This window comes from Daphnia magna, unplaced genomic scaffold (assembly GCF_020631705.1).
Source record: "Daphnia magna isolate NIES unplaced genomic scaffold, ASM2063170v1.1 Dm_contigs231, whole genome shotgun sequence".
Taxonomy (NCBI): Eukaryota; Metazoa; Arthropoda; class Branchiopoda; order Diplostraca; family Daphniidae; genus Daphnia; species Daphnia magna.
This window is the reverse complement of record NW_025533192.1, coordinates 7650-19505: the sequence shown is the minus strand read 5'-3', so window position 1 is coordinate 19505 and position 11856 is coordinate 7650. Positions and strand designations below refer to the sequence as shown.

Below are 11856 nucleotides of genomic sequence, written 5' to 3'. Positions count from 1 at the left end.
ACCAGTTGTATCTAATTTTTATTTTAGTTCCTTTCATCACAACAGTAAGCCTAATATTTTGGGAACAACCAGCATTCAATACCTTTTCCTACTTCCAACAAGCTTCATTTAATCTTTAATCACTATGTAACACAAATCATTTTGCTGCAAAAAAGTCTCAGGGTCCGGATGAAAAATGATTTCAGAACTTTTTCTTTTTGTTCGGGACTCTCTTTACTTCTGTGTTTTTGGATAGGAAATTGTCTCATCTAACTACCTGAATACGGGATAGTTTTAGGCTTTAATTGAAATTTATTATAATCTGGTATAACATTTAATGTTAAAAACTTGTTCATTTTCCGTTCCGTTTATTTGATTATCAATAAGTTAGGACTGCACAGTTCCCATCAATCAGGTATCACTTACGAAATGCTTATGTTTAATAACCGAGTCCAGTGCGCGTATAAGGGAGAGCAGGGGCAACTGGAAGTTCGTAATCGTGGACAGGAGCAACTGGGAGTTCGTATTCGTGGACGGGTGCGACGGGCAAGTGATCACCTTTGGGCTGGAATCCAGCTTCATCAGCGGCCCAGGTCAAAGTGAATTTCTGGCCTTCAGGGGAAACCCAGTAAGAGGATCCCTTGTTGGTGTTGCCTAGGACTTCACCGTACGATTCTTTGCCGTAAGAGTCATAGGTGACTCCTTGCATTTTCTTCTGAACTTGAGACTCTTCACGGGTAGTGTAGTCAGACTGGGCATAGCTGTGTGTTGAAAGGATTAAATCTTTTAAATCTGAGTATTTTAAATCCCTATCGTAATGATGCGAAGAATTAAGTTGACTTACCTCCATTGGCTGCTGCCATCGAGGTTGCGTTCGTCAGATTGGTTGGTGATGGTGATATCAGCGTATTTGTTATCCTTGTTGTAGCTGGGAGTAGGGTAAGCTGGTGCAGCGGGTAGCTAGGGTAGGGTACTTTGGTGCAGGGTAGCTTGGGGTAGTATAGCTGGGGGCTTTGTATTCCGGCTTGTAGCTCGAAGGCGCAGCGGCAGCAACAGCCAAGAAAGCGGCGATGACAAACTACGAAAAGAAATCGAAACTTTTCAATGAGCGATGAAAATGTAAACCAATAAAATCATAAGAAATTCAATTTACTAGTTTCATGTTGCGTACTGTTGATGAATTGAACAACTGATGGCTTGAATCACCTTCAAACGGGTTTATGTAGCCGGCAAAAAGGGTGTGTCGCTTGTATTTCACTTATTGACCTACTTTTAAAAGCGATGATCACCGTTCTTTGGTGGTTAACTTATGCATTCCAGGCCGTGGCTCTTGCAATGCAGTGATTGCATGCGGCAAATAGGAATCAATATCTACATGCTTTTGCTGATTCTTCAGCTGTTGTTAATTGAGCAATTAACATCCATTCTTGTCGATTCTAATGATTTCCGCAAAGACTTTGACATGGAAGGAGTAGGAGGAAATCAACATACCCAGTTCTAACAAATTCAATACTTTAATGCAGTGCATAGACAATTTTTAGCAGCTTTGGCTGAATGTGAGCTATTTAAATGTGAAAATGTTGACAGTCTGGCAGAATGGTCTATCGCAAAGCAAGAAAACAAATGTGTAAAAAGCTAGCATGAAAAGTGAGAGTGCAGAATATTTTGCACAACGCCCATACACATACTGCTTGAACGAAAGCTACCGGCCAAAATAACTAGGTCAACTGAATGCCCGATTGCATGTTACTTACCATTCACCTGACTATATAAGCCCAGGAATGGAGAACCAAAATCATCAGTTGTTTACCAAACTAACCTAGTACAACATGAAGCTGGTAAGGCATTTTATCGCTAATTCTTCCTATAACCTGGAGAAAAAACTTCGGACTTTAAACTAATGACGGTATTTTCCGATAGTTCTTCGTCGCCGCATTCTTGGCTGTTGCTGCCACCGTACCATCCAGCTACAAGCCGGAATACAAAGCTCCCAGCTATCCTGCCCAAGCTACACGGCACCAAAGTACCCTACTCCTAGCTACCCCTCACAAACCTACCCCGCACCAGCCTACCCCGCACCAGCCTACCCCGCACCAGCCTACAAGAAGGATAACAAATACGATGACATTACCATCACCAGCCAATCTGATGAGCGCAACCTCGATGGCAGCAGCCAATGGAGGTAAGTCAATTTCATTCTTAATACTCCTTAATTTAAGAATAATCATACCAAAAAATTATTATTCTTCCAATCCATAGCTATGCCCAGTCTGACTACACAACCCGTGAAGAGTCTCTGGTCCAGAAGAAGATGCAAGGGAGTCACCTACGACTCTTACGGCAAAGAATCGTACGGTGAAGTCCTAGGCAACACCAACAAAGGATCGTCTTACTGGGTTTCCCCTGAAGGCCAGAAATTCACTTTGACCTGGACTGCTGACGAAGCTGGATTCCAGCCCAAAGGTGATCACTTGCCCGTCGCTCCTGTCCATGAATACGAGCTCCCAGTTGCTCCAGTCCACGAGTACGAACTCCCAGTCGCCCCTGCCCTCCCTTATTCGCGCACTGGACCCGGTTACTAAGTTAAGAACGTTTCCTTTGTAAAATTTGTATGGCATGAACCATGTAAGTGTAACTTATTTCTTCAAATAAACGTAAATTATGTTTTGATATCCCTATAGAGGGCAATGATCTGAGTAGTCTAAACAAGTTTTGCAGTATACGAATGAAACTTCGATACAAGTAGCAGAACGCCTTGACTAGCGCAGTTATTACCTTAGCTCCATCACCTAGTTTCCTTACCAAAATAAGAGGACGAAGAGTGAACAGGTTTATCATTCCTCGAGTGACGTCCTCAAACTGGATTCGTTCGAGCTAAAATCCCAGCGACTATTCGAACTCGACTTACGAGAAAACAACGAACCTTTTATTAATCCATTAGGAGTTGAAAGATTCCTGTATGGTCAGTTCGATTAGCACCTGAATTATATTACGAGAATACAACAGCATATACCAGACAGTGACATAATCCGTTCACGCAGGAATCGTTTCCACTGTGTTCTGTCACTCATAAAAAAAAGCGACGAGGACAGTACCGGTTTCACTGCATCAACCAACCTGCTAATCACTTTTACTCCCAATAAATTGGCAACGGGATGGGCCGAACAACAGGAATCAAAAGGTTCAATTCAACGTGCTACTCACGTGCCACCTAGTGTCAACTGAAGAGAACCTTCCCGGTCTTACGGCGGGACTGATACACGTTCCATTCACGATCCGTGATTAGACCATATACGATTTTTCTATTCTGGCGTTTTTCATAAGTATTTATTTTTCTGGCATAAAAATGATTCTATTCAAAAGATAATAAAAGAAGTAACGAATAAAGTTCATTTGTTATTATTGCCAATTTAGTTTATTTTGTTGGCGAAATTTAACATTATACGTCAACTTGTGTCATAAAGAGCTGTAGATGGTTAGATCATCTATATGGTACAGTATAAAAACTTGATAAAACGATTCACGTTTGGTAACGGTGATGGTTCGCTAGCATCGTTACTATGCGTGATATCGTATGCGTTACTAATGAGTGTTTATCCAATGCTAATTGCAGGTCGACGATGGATGAAAGAGTGACGCAAGGGTCAGGACAGTTTGAATAACGATTGGATTAATGACCACACTGGCTGGTTACATGGAAAGCAAAGGCTATAAACTCCAAATGGATGAAATTAGGTGTCCACATGAATTATAAACGGTGGATTAATAGGACGACCAAACCCACTCTTTTTCATGTTCTCTGCAGTTAACCTTCACAAATATTTTGTTATTATGTTTTATATAAATCAGGCAGAAATGTAAACAAATTCTTGTCGTGACCCTCCGACTGCTCGAAGTTGTGGTGATGCAGCTTTAAGAAGTCGGAATGAGCTGCTGCGAGTTCTTCTTAGTTAATGTCCGTTAGGGTATTAAATTTTGCTATTGATTGATCCAAACGCATGGAGGGGAAAAAGGCAATAATTATCTAGCAGAGTTGTAGCTTCTCGGAATGGCCGAACCCAAAAATATAAAAAGAAACAAGCACCAGTGGCGATAGGGTGAAGGAAAAACAATCACTTGTGGCGATAAAGAAAAGTGGTGTCTAAAAATGATGACCCCCTTCACTTGTAAAGATTGTATTCGATTAGTTCTCTCATATTTACGAAAATTATAATCAGTTCCATTAAGTTTTGATGTGTAAACCTGTACGATACTTCGCTAGCTTTACTAATTTTTCTTTTCTTTTTGGTGCGACATTTTCGAGAAAATGCATTTTTTAAAGTAGAGAATTCCCCGCACATCGGAACTGAGGGAGTGAGGGAAGGGGGATAAAATATCCATGATGGCCGCTTCCACTTTTCAGCCTCTACCTCCAAATCTATTCGCCGACATAAAGCAAATAGACACTTACACCGCACCCGAGCAGTTCACATTTTCTATCTCTGTGATTTCGGTAGTTCCAGAGTGCACAGTCGAATATTGTGTGTTGTGCTTCTCGTTTTCAACAACAAGAATTGTGGATTTTTTCATTCTCGAGCTAAATTAAATGTGTTTAAATGATTGGCAACATGTAACTCTTGAATTTGTGAGAATGTCCTTCCTTTTGAACCGCCATTTAATCAGTACTACCTGTTTCACCTGAAACTTACAGGATGCCGTCGGCTCCAGCTCATAATTATGAGGCAGATAGCATTTCAAAATCTCATGAATCGTTAGGTCGTCGTAGTGTTTTGTATGACTATAAATTTACGTAAGCTGAAATTCAACATCCTCTATGACTTGATTTTGTGCGCCAGATCCCATACTACGCCAAATCATTTCACCTGCATTCCAGCAAGTGAAAAGCTAAACATGATGCTTTGACCAGTTTCGACATGAACGGGTTGGTAGCAAATTATACCCTGACCTATTATTCAATCTTTATCGACCATATCACCAACAGCAGACTGGTTAAGACAAGAGTTTCACGATCCTGCTCGTTCCTGCGTTGGGTAAACTTGTTATGCGAAAATGATCCACCACGGTCGTTTCCAATCGCCTATGACCCTGTCTGAGAGAACCTTGAAATCGAAATTCCCCGCATTGCTGGGAACTGACCAATATCAAAGACTGCTATTAACCTGTCAACAGTTTCATTCTATACTGAACAGATAAGGCATGCATGTGCGTGAATAAATATTCGGGTAAAGATTAAGTAACGATCATTGTTACACATTATTTATCCTTGAATTTTTATTCACGCACATGCAGGCTTTATTTAAATGAGCTATATCTAAGAATGAATAAAAAAGTGGGATCATCGGTCAAATTACCGGCCAGAGGCACCGGTAATCCGTGTTGACTCCTAGCTTCCTCCATTAAGGGGTACAGCGTTCGCTTTCAATCGAGCCAAGGTTATTCACACTATATATGGATCCTTACACAGTCTTGAAGCCATTTTTGACCTGGAATTAGCGTCAGACAATCTCCAATGGTCCGACCACGTCCATCACCATACTAGGCCACCTTATACCATTCGCAAATTTCTGCACCTATGGTACACCACAGTATATGTTATATGATGGCTATATTGATCCTTACGATAGTCTTGAAGCCATTTTCGACCTGGAATTAGCGTCAGACAATCTCCAAATGGTCCGACAACGTCCATCACCATATAGCCACCATTTATCATATACTGTGGTATCTTACAGTAAATAAAATTTAATTTAATAAAAAAAAAAAAAACAAAACAAGAAAAAAATGAATTTGTTTGTTTTTGTTCTTGTTCTTCGTTTTTAATAAAAATAAGCATTCTAGGAAACTAATATTATCATCTCTCTTTCTCTTCTTGTGCCCAAGTAGAAAACATGCATGATGAGCACTGCGGAAGTAACAACACATTTTACAAAATCAACTTAAGTTGGGCGCCCATAGCCTAGTGGTTATGGCGTCTGTTGATCATCAATGACCCTAGATGAGGCTTAGAGGGATTGAAGCAATGTTCATGGAAACATGGAACATGGAACCTGAACTTGGGGCGCGAGTCTACGGTCGATGATCAACTTTTGCCAAATTAACGAAATTTAAGAAATAAATAACACAAAGGCAGTGCATAGAATTAAGCAACGTAACATAACAATGTCAATAATTTCAACTAATAACACGCACTGGTAGATGATAATACATGACATCTGTCTAGGCGATCTCCTATGGCGACGGTTAAAATCTTGACACATGCCACAAAATATTTTCAGCTTTAAGTTTCGTTTTAAGTAAATTTTTATATTCTTTACATGTTTGGGATTGTGAGGATATGCTTTTTAGAATTTTCTTGGTATGCAAACTGAATTAACTTGAGAGAAACATGTTGCACTGTACTACTAGAGAACTACACTACCTCATTATAACAGTATACCTGTACGCACTCTACCTGACCTCAGGTTAAACCATCAAATCTATGACTGCCGAGTGCTGACGTGTACTTCTTTATTTTAACATTTTTACCTTAAGCTCCACCGAATTCCTTATGGAACTGCTTGATTTTGAAAACTTGCTACTACGTTATGTAATTGTACTAGCATTTTCGGGGATATTAGATTACTGATTTACTGAATTTTAGAATTTAGAAATGTGTTAAATGAATTCCTGTCATTGGAGCAGCCATAGGTATTTAAACTATTGATCCAGCAGCCGAAACTGGCGCTTTTCTATTTTTATTTATAAAACTTACGACCAGCTGTTGCCATTAAAGGGTACGGACGCTGACTGGTAGTTGTTATAGAAGTTTTCACAAATATGTTGTTTGTGTAAAGAAATCTTTGTGAAAAACTGGCTTGCAATGAAGTTGAGTTATGGTTCCAAAGCTGCATTATGGGGATAGAAAGTCTCATTATAGTATTAGACAATCCTGTTGGAATTTATTTTCCTGGAGAGGAAGTGTCTGGAGTAGCTCACATCTCAAATGTCAGCAGTAAAATACTGAAAGGTTTTAATTGATGTCTTTTAAAATTTCACTCATTGTTACACTTTTAACTTTGGTAGGAATTTAACTGGAATGTCAAGGCTATGCAAAATTTTGTTTCAATGAATTGAGTAGTCAGACTTACTATTCAGCTGAAGAAACTTATCTAGACCTGAAAATTCCTCTAATTACCAATGAAGGTATCAATTTATATATTTAGTGACAAGCAATGTTCAATATTTTTATTATCTTATATACATTAATTGTTTTACTTGCAGACAGAGAAACATTTGAACTTGACAGTGGAGTTCACCAATTTCCATTTGTGTTTGTACTTCCAAAAAAATTCCCTCTTCATTTCAAACTGAGATGTTGGAAAAATTTGGCTATGGCCATGTCAAATACTCAATCAAAGTAGTTTTGAAGAGATCTTCACGTCAAGCAAATGGAGAAACCTGCTACATTCCATTCACTGGTAGTTTACTTTTCAAAAATTATTTTTGAATGTCTCGAAAATACCATAAAAAATAACTTCATTCTTTAGGGAGTTTTGAAGCCGTCATGGAAACCAAATTAGGAATATGTGCTCGCTTTTACAGTTAAAACCATTGTTGACTTAAATACAATCCCAAAAGCAGCAGTAAAATTATTTCTACATGATATGTTAACATATCTTTCAAAATCACCATCTTTTAAATTTTATTGATGGCTACCAACACAATCAATAAAAAGCAAGCCCGTTTTTCGTTGGTTTTGCTGCCGATCTGGACTTATAACGGTAACACTGTATCTAGACCGTACAGGTTATGTCGCAGGTGAAACCATTCTCTTGCATGCAGATGTAGACAACCAAAGCATGACAACATTGCTTGGTGCAACGGTTTTTCTCATTGAGGTAGTTTTTATTTTAATTTTGTTATTATTGTTGTGATTATTCTTTTAGTTTATTTTAAAACCTTTGGTGTCCTGAAGAGCGTTGATTTTCATACCCACAACAAATCCAAAACCTACGAACGCGTTTTGTGTGAACAGAAACGGCGCGGAAGAGTGTTCCAAGAAGTACCTCAAGTGTTCCCAATCGTCGTCCCTACAATGACACCATACTATTTGCATTTTTGCGATATTATTGACCTCTCCTACAAAATTGAGGTAAAATGGGTCTGAGAACGCTGTAGTCTCGTGTTGAGTAAGTCATGGCTTTATTCGTTCCAGTTCCGACTTATCGACTCTGAAAGTTCGACTCATTTAAAACTGTAACATTGTTTTTGTTAGCAAGCTGATTATAATTAAAGGGCTATGGATAGTACTTTGGGGCTTCAGTTTTGTAGCTGTGAGCTGGACAATATTTAGGAGGCTCAGTGTAGTAGCCAAGGGCCTTGGTGGTGTAGTACTCGGGAGCGGAATACGTCGTGGTGTAGTAACTTTGGGTAGCATAAGCGGGGGCATAGTATTCGGGCGCCTTAGTCGTGTAGTACTGCGGAGCTTCGTTCTGATAATAACTTGGAGCCGAATATTTAGGAGCTTCAGTGTAGTAAGCTGGTGCAGCATATGTGGTGGTGTAGTACTCAGCCTTTTCCATAGCGTAGTACTCCGGGACCTTAGTGGTATAATAAGAAGCGGTAGTGTAGTATTGTGGATCATCGGCGTAGTAGCTTGGAGCCGAGTAGTATTTCGAAGCTCCTGGATAAGAAGCTGCTGGGGTGGCATAACTTTTTGTGTAGTAGCTGGGTTTCGTATAGTAAGACGGAGCCACAGTGGTGTAGTAAGACGGAACAGAATAATATGAAATAAAAAGAACAAATAACAGGTATTTTTTTAATGAATTTTAACCGTGAAAAAAATTGTTTAGCAAGAGAATGTTTCAAATCTTGCCCTGCTTTCTCCACAGATGCGCACCTCCAGAGCCGGCAGAATCATTTAAGGATTTCCTGATAAACTTCCCCGTAAAGGTAGTTGAAGACAGCCATCGAGGTGAAGGTTTCCTGTACACTTTGCAATGAGAGAATCAATTCTCGTAGATGATAAACTAAAAATTTAGAATTAGTAACTAGCACTCACAAATTGGGGTGTGGCTTCCTTGCTGTGAGAACACGAAGGGAAGACCATTAATGATATGCAAGGATCCTCCAGATTGCCTTGTAATCAATGTTGACAAAAATGACAACTGACAGATCATTATTGTAACTTCAAGACGTCATTTCCCTCCTAATGTAGGAGTGATACTCCTCCTACAGAAGAACTGCTGTAAAGCAGAAAAGGAAGCAGGCGAGCGGGACACAGCTTGAAAAGGTAATAATTTGCATTTCTTTTTCCCAAGTAAGGTAAGGTAAGATGTCTGACGTAGCATATGCGTTGCTTGGTCCCGAGCTGCCTGTGGTAAGTCCCCAACCGCACGGCAGTACGCATAATATGCGGGATCAGGTAACGTGGCCTACGTACTTAAAAAAAATCCCGTAAACTTCCCCCATAATAGCCACTGGATCGCCTTACGAAAACTGCTTCATTGCGAGGAGAGTAGAGTGGACGAATGCTAGGTAATTATTAGGAGTAGGAAATCATTGTCGGGTTGGTGCAGTGGTTCGAGTGGTAGCATGTGCATGTGGTGTTACAAAAAGAATTCAGTAGCACTGGGGTTGTCAGTAGACCGCATTTCACGCGCCGCTCAATGGGTACCCCGACGTAATAAGATTACGTCAGCATGCACCTACCACTTGTGACTCCAAACCACGAACCAAGCACACGGTCATTCCTCCAATACTGTGACCGTACTTCGCGCTCGTTGGATTCGCATCCTAGCGAATCAACGTCCTGACAATGCTAGTGTTAAAGAAAGAAAAAAATAAAAAAAATAAATAAATAAAAAAATAAATAATAGTAGGATACTAAGTGACTTGATCACTTGAGGAACTAACTTCCGCCTCGGCCTACGGGCCAAAAAGGAGCACGGGCATTGCCTCGGGGCAGTTCCCGAAGGCGCTCAACCGTGAATAATAGTAAGCTGCTTATTCTAGTTCAAATATAGGAAATTTTCTCCTCCAAAATTGTTGCTATACTATATCTTCGTTCACGCGCGTAAAGCAGTAGATCCTTTAATAACTAAATCTTTGCTCATTTTGAATAACCGTTCGAGTATTTTCTTTTAAGTTGTACTGTTTATTTGGCATACCTCTCAACATTAAGGAAGGCCATGTTTCATTAATAGATTGAAGAAAAATTGATCGGATACGGACGAGGAGTAGTTACAGGAAGTGCGGAACTCATTGAATAGGAGGACTCGGAGGAGGCGATGACGCAGAAATTGGCATCGCTGGAAGTGCAGGATAGTTCACTGGTGCAGGTGTAGGTGCTGCAGATGCGGGATAGCCCATTGCTCCTTGCAATCCACAAATGTCGAACAAGAAGTTATGCAACATTTTTCGCCCTGTAATTTTACACCAGCCATTAAGATCAATGTTTCGCACTCAATGGAAAGGAAACCAACATATCGTTTTCAGTCAAATCATGGAACTAGAATCCGTAAAGACGGCGTTCAGTATCAGCAATAACGGAAATAATATGACGCGAAGATTTTGCAACACAACGCAACCCTTCTGCAACCTTGTCTACGCTGTCACCATGGGTCAGTAATACTGTTTGTCGAGTCTCTAAGCCTTTAAACAATGGGCACTCCGTTCCTACTTGGATCTCGAATTGCCCATCTTCGCAAACATCTTTTCTCTCTACCGTTCCACCTTAACAGAACGAAAGAAAAAACAAACAAAATAAAATAAAATAAATAAAATAAAATAAACGTTCTATTTAATTTATGACATAATTGTTATTTCTGACATGTTAAATACTGCTATGAAATAATTTGAATAATAAAAATTTAATAAAACAGAATTGGTTACCTAATTTTTGTTGAGTAAATTGCATGCATAACAAATTCCCGGCACTGGAAGATCGCAAGTAAAGATTGTTGGGTCGTATAGTGGGGCATCCGCTGCGTAAACTGAGTTGAGACCTGTTCAAAAGTAATGTAAAATTCATTTTTGCTCAACCATTTCATTAACTTGACCCTAAACATATGTATACACTACCATGTTTTCAAAAGTTAAGTGAAACAATAGCATTAAGCAATAAGCCAATTTTAAAATGTCTGATTTGTTTTTGGTTTCAATGTTTACCTCCTGAAATTAGAATTGCTTTATACCCTTGTTGAAGCAGAAGGGCAGCTGGGGTTTCGAGGGCTAGAACATTGGCAGATTCCACACATTGGTCTCTGACTCTGCAATCAATAACCTAAAATAAGAATTTTTTTATTAATAAATTTTTTATATCATCTATCTCCCATGGCTTTGTGAATAGGTGTCTGCCTGGGAAGCTGAAGATTTTCGAATAAATCTCCTAATTGTATCCTCTAATAGTATTTCGGGGCTGGATGAGGGTACTAATAGCTAGAAGCAGAATAATAATTCGGAGCGTCAGTATAGCAGGTTGATTCAGCATAATAGGATGTAGCTTCGGCTTTAGGTGGGTAGTACTCCGGAGTCTTTGTGGTCTAATGTTAGGGAGCCTAGGTGTAGTAGCTGGGACTTGCGTACGTTGCATAGAGTAGTAAATTGGAGCCTCGGTATAATATCTTTGAGCAGCATAGTATTTAATGGCTTGAGTGTAGTATGTTGGAGCGGAGTATATGGTCGTGAGTATTTGGGCGTTCTGGTCGTGTAGTAAGTAGTTGGGAAACTCGGTGTAGTAGCTGGGAGCTGCATATGTGGTATAATATTCGAGAGCCTTGGGGCTGTAAGAGGGAGCAGCTATCATCCAATCAGTTACCCGTTGAAAAAGCAACGACAATCTTATGTAGGATCCTTATTGTTTATTTATGACAATTATTGTCAATCCTACGATTACAG

At 39.7% G+C, this 11856-nt stretch overlaps 2 protein-coding genes and 1 pseudogene across 2 annotated transcripts; 2 read left to right on the top strand and 1 right to left on the bottom strand.

Annotated features, from left to right (window-relative positions):
- Positions 1 to 330: 330 nt before the first annotated feature.
- On the bottom strand, positions 331 to 925 carry LOC123467783 (pupal cuticle protein Edg-78E-like). The gene is made up of 2 exons (XM_045167578.1): positions 824 to 925; positions 331 to 740 (listed from the first exon to the last, which is right to left on the bottom strand). Exon 2 carries the CDS (start codon positions 686 to 688, stop codon positions 419 to 421), a length of 270 nt encoding a protein of 89 aa, XP_045023513.1. The 5' UTR covers positions 689 to 740; positions 824 to 925; the 3' UTR covers positions 331 to 418.
- Positions 926 to 1808: 883 nt separating this feature from the next.
- LOC123467787 (cuticle protein 3-like) lies at positions 1809 to 2561 on the top strand. Its single transcript, XM_045167579.1, has 4 exons — positions 1809 to 1817; positions 1900 to 2002; positions 2239 to 2334; positions 2389 to 2561. Exons 1-4 carry the CDS (start codon positions 1809 to 1811, stop codon positions 2559 to 2561), a joined length of 381 nt encoding a protein of 126 aa, XP_045023514.1.
- Positions 2562 to 5880: 3319 nt separating this feature from the next.
- LOC123467782 lies at positions 5881 to 7601 on the top strand (annotated as a pseudogene).
- The last annotated feature ends 4255 nt before the right edge of the window (positions 7602 to 11856 follow it).

Coding starts and splice junctions, on each gene's coding strand:
- LOC123467783 (XM_045167578.1), bottom strand. CDS start 688: ATGCAAGGAGTCACCTATGACTCTTACGGCAAAGAATCGTACGGTGAA.
- LOC123467787 (XM_045167579.1), top strand. Junction 2,003..2,238: donor CCAAGCTACACGGCACCAAA/GTACCCTACTCC, acceptor TCCAATCCATAG/CTATGCCCAGTCTGACTACA. Junction 2,335..2,388: donor TTACGGCAAAGAATCGTACG/GTGAAGTCCTAG, acceptor TTTCCCCTGAAG/GCCAGAAATTCACTTTGACC.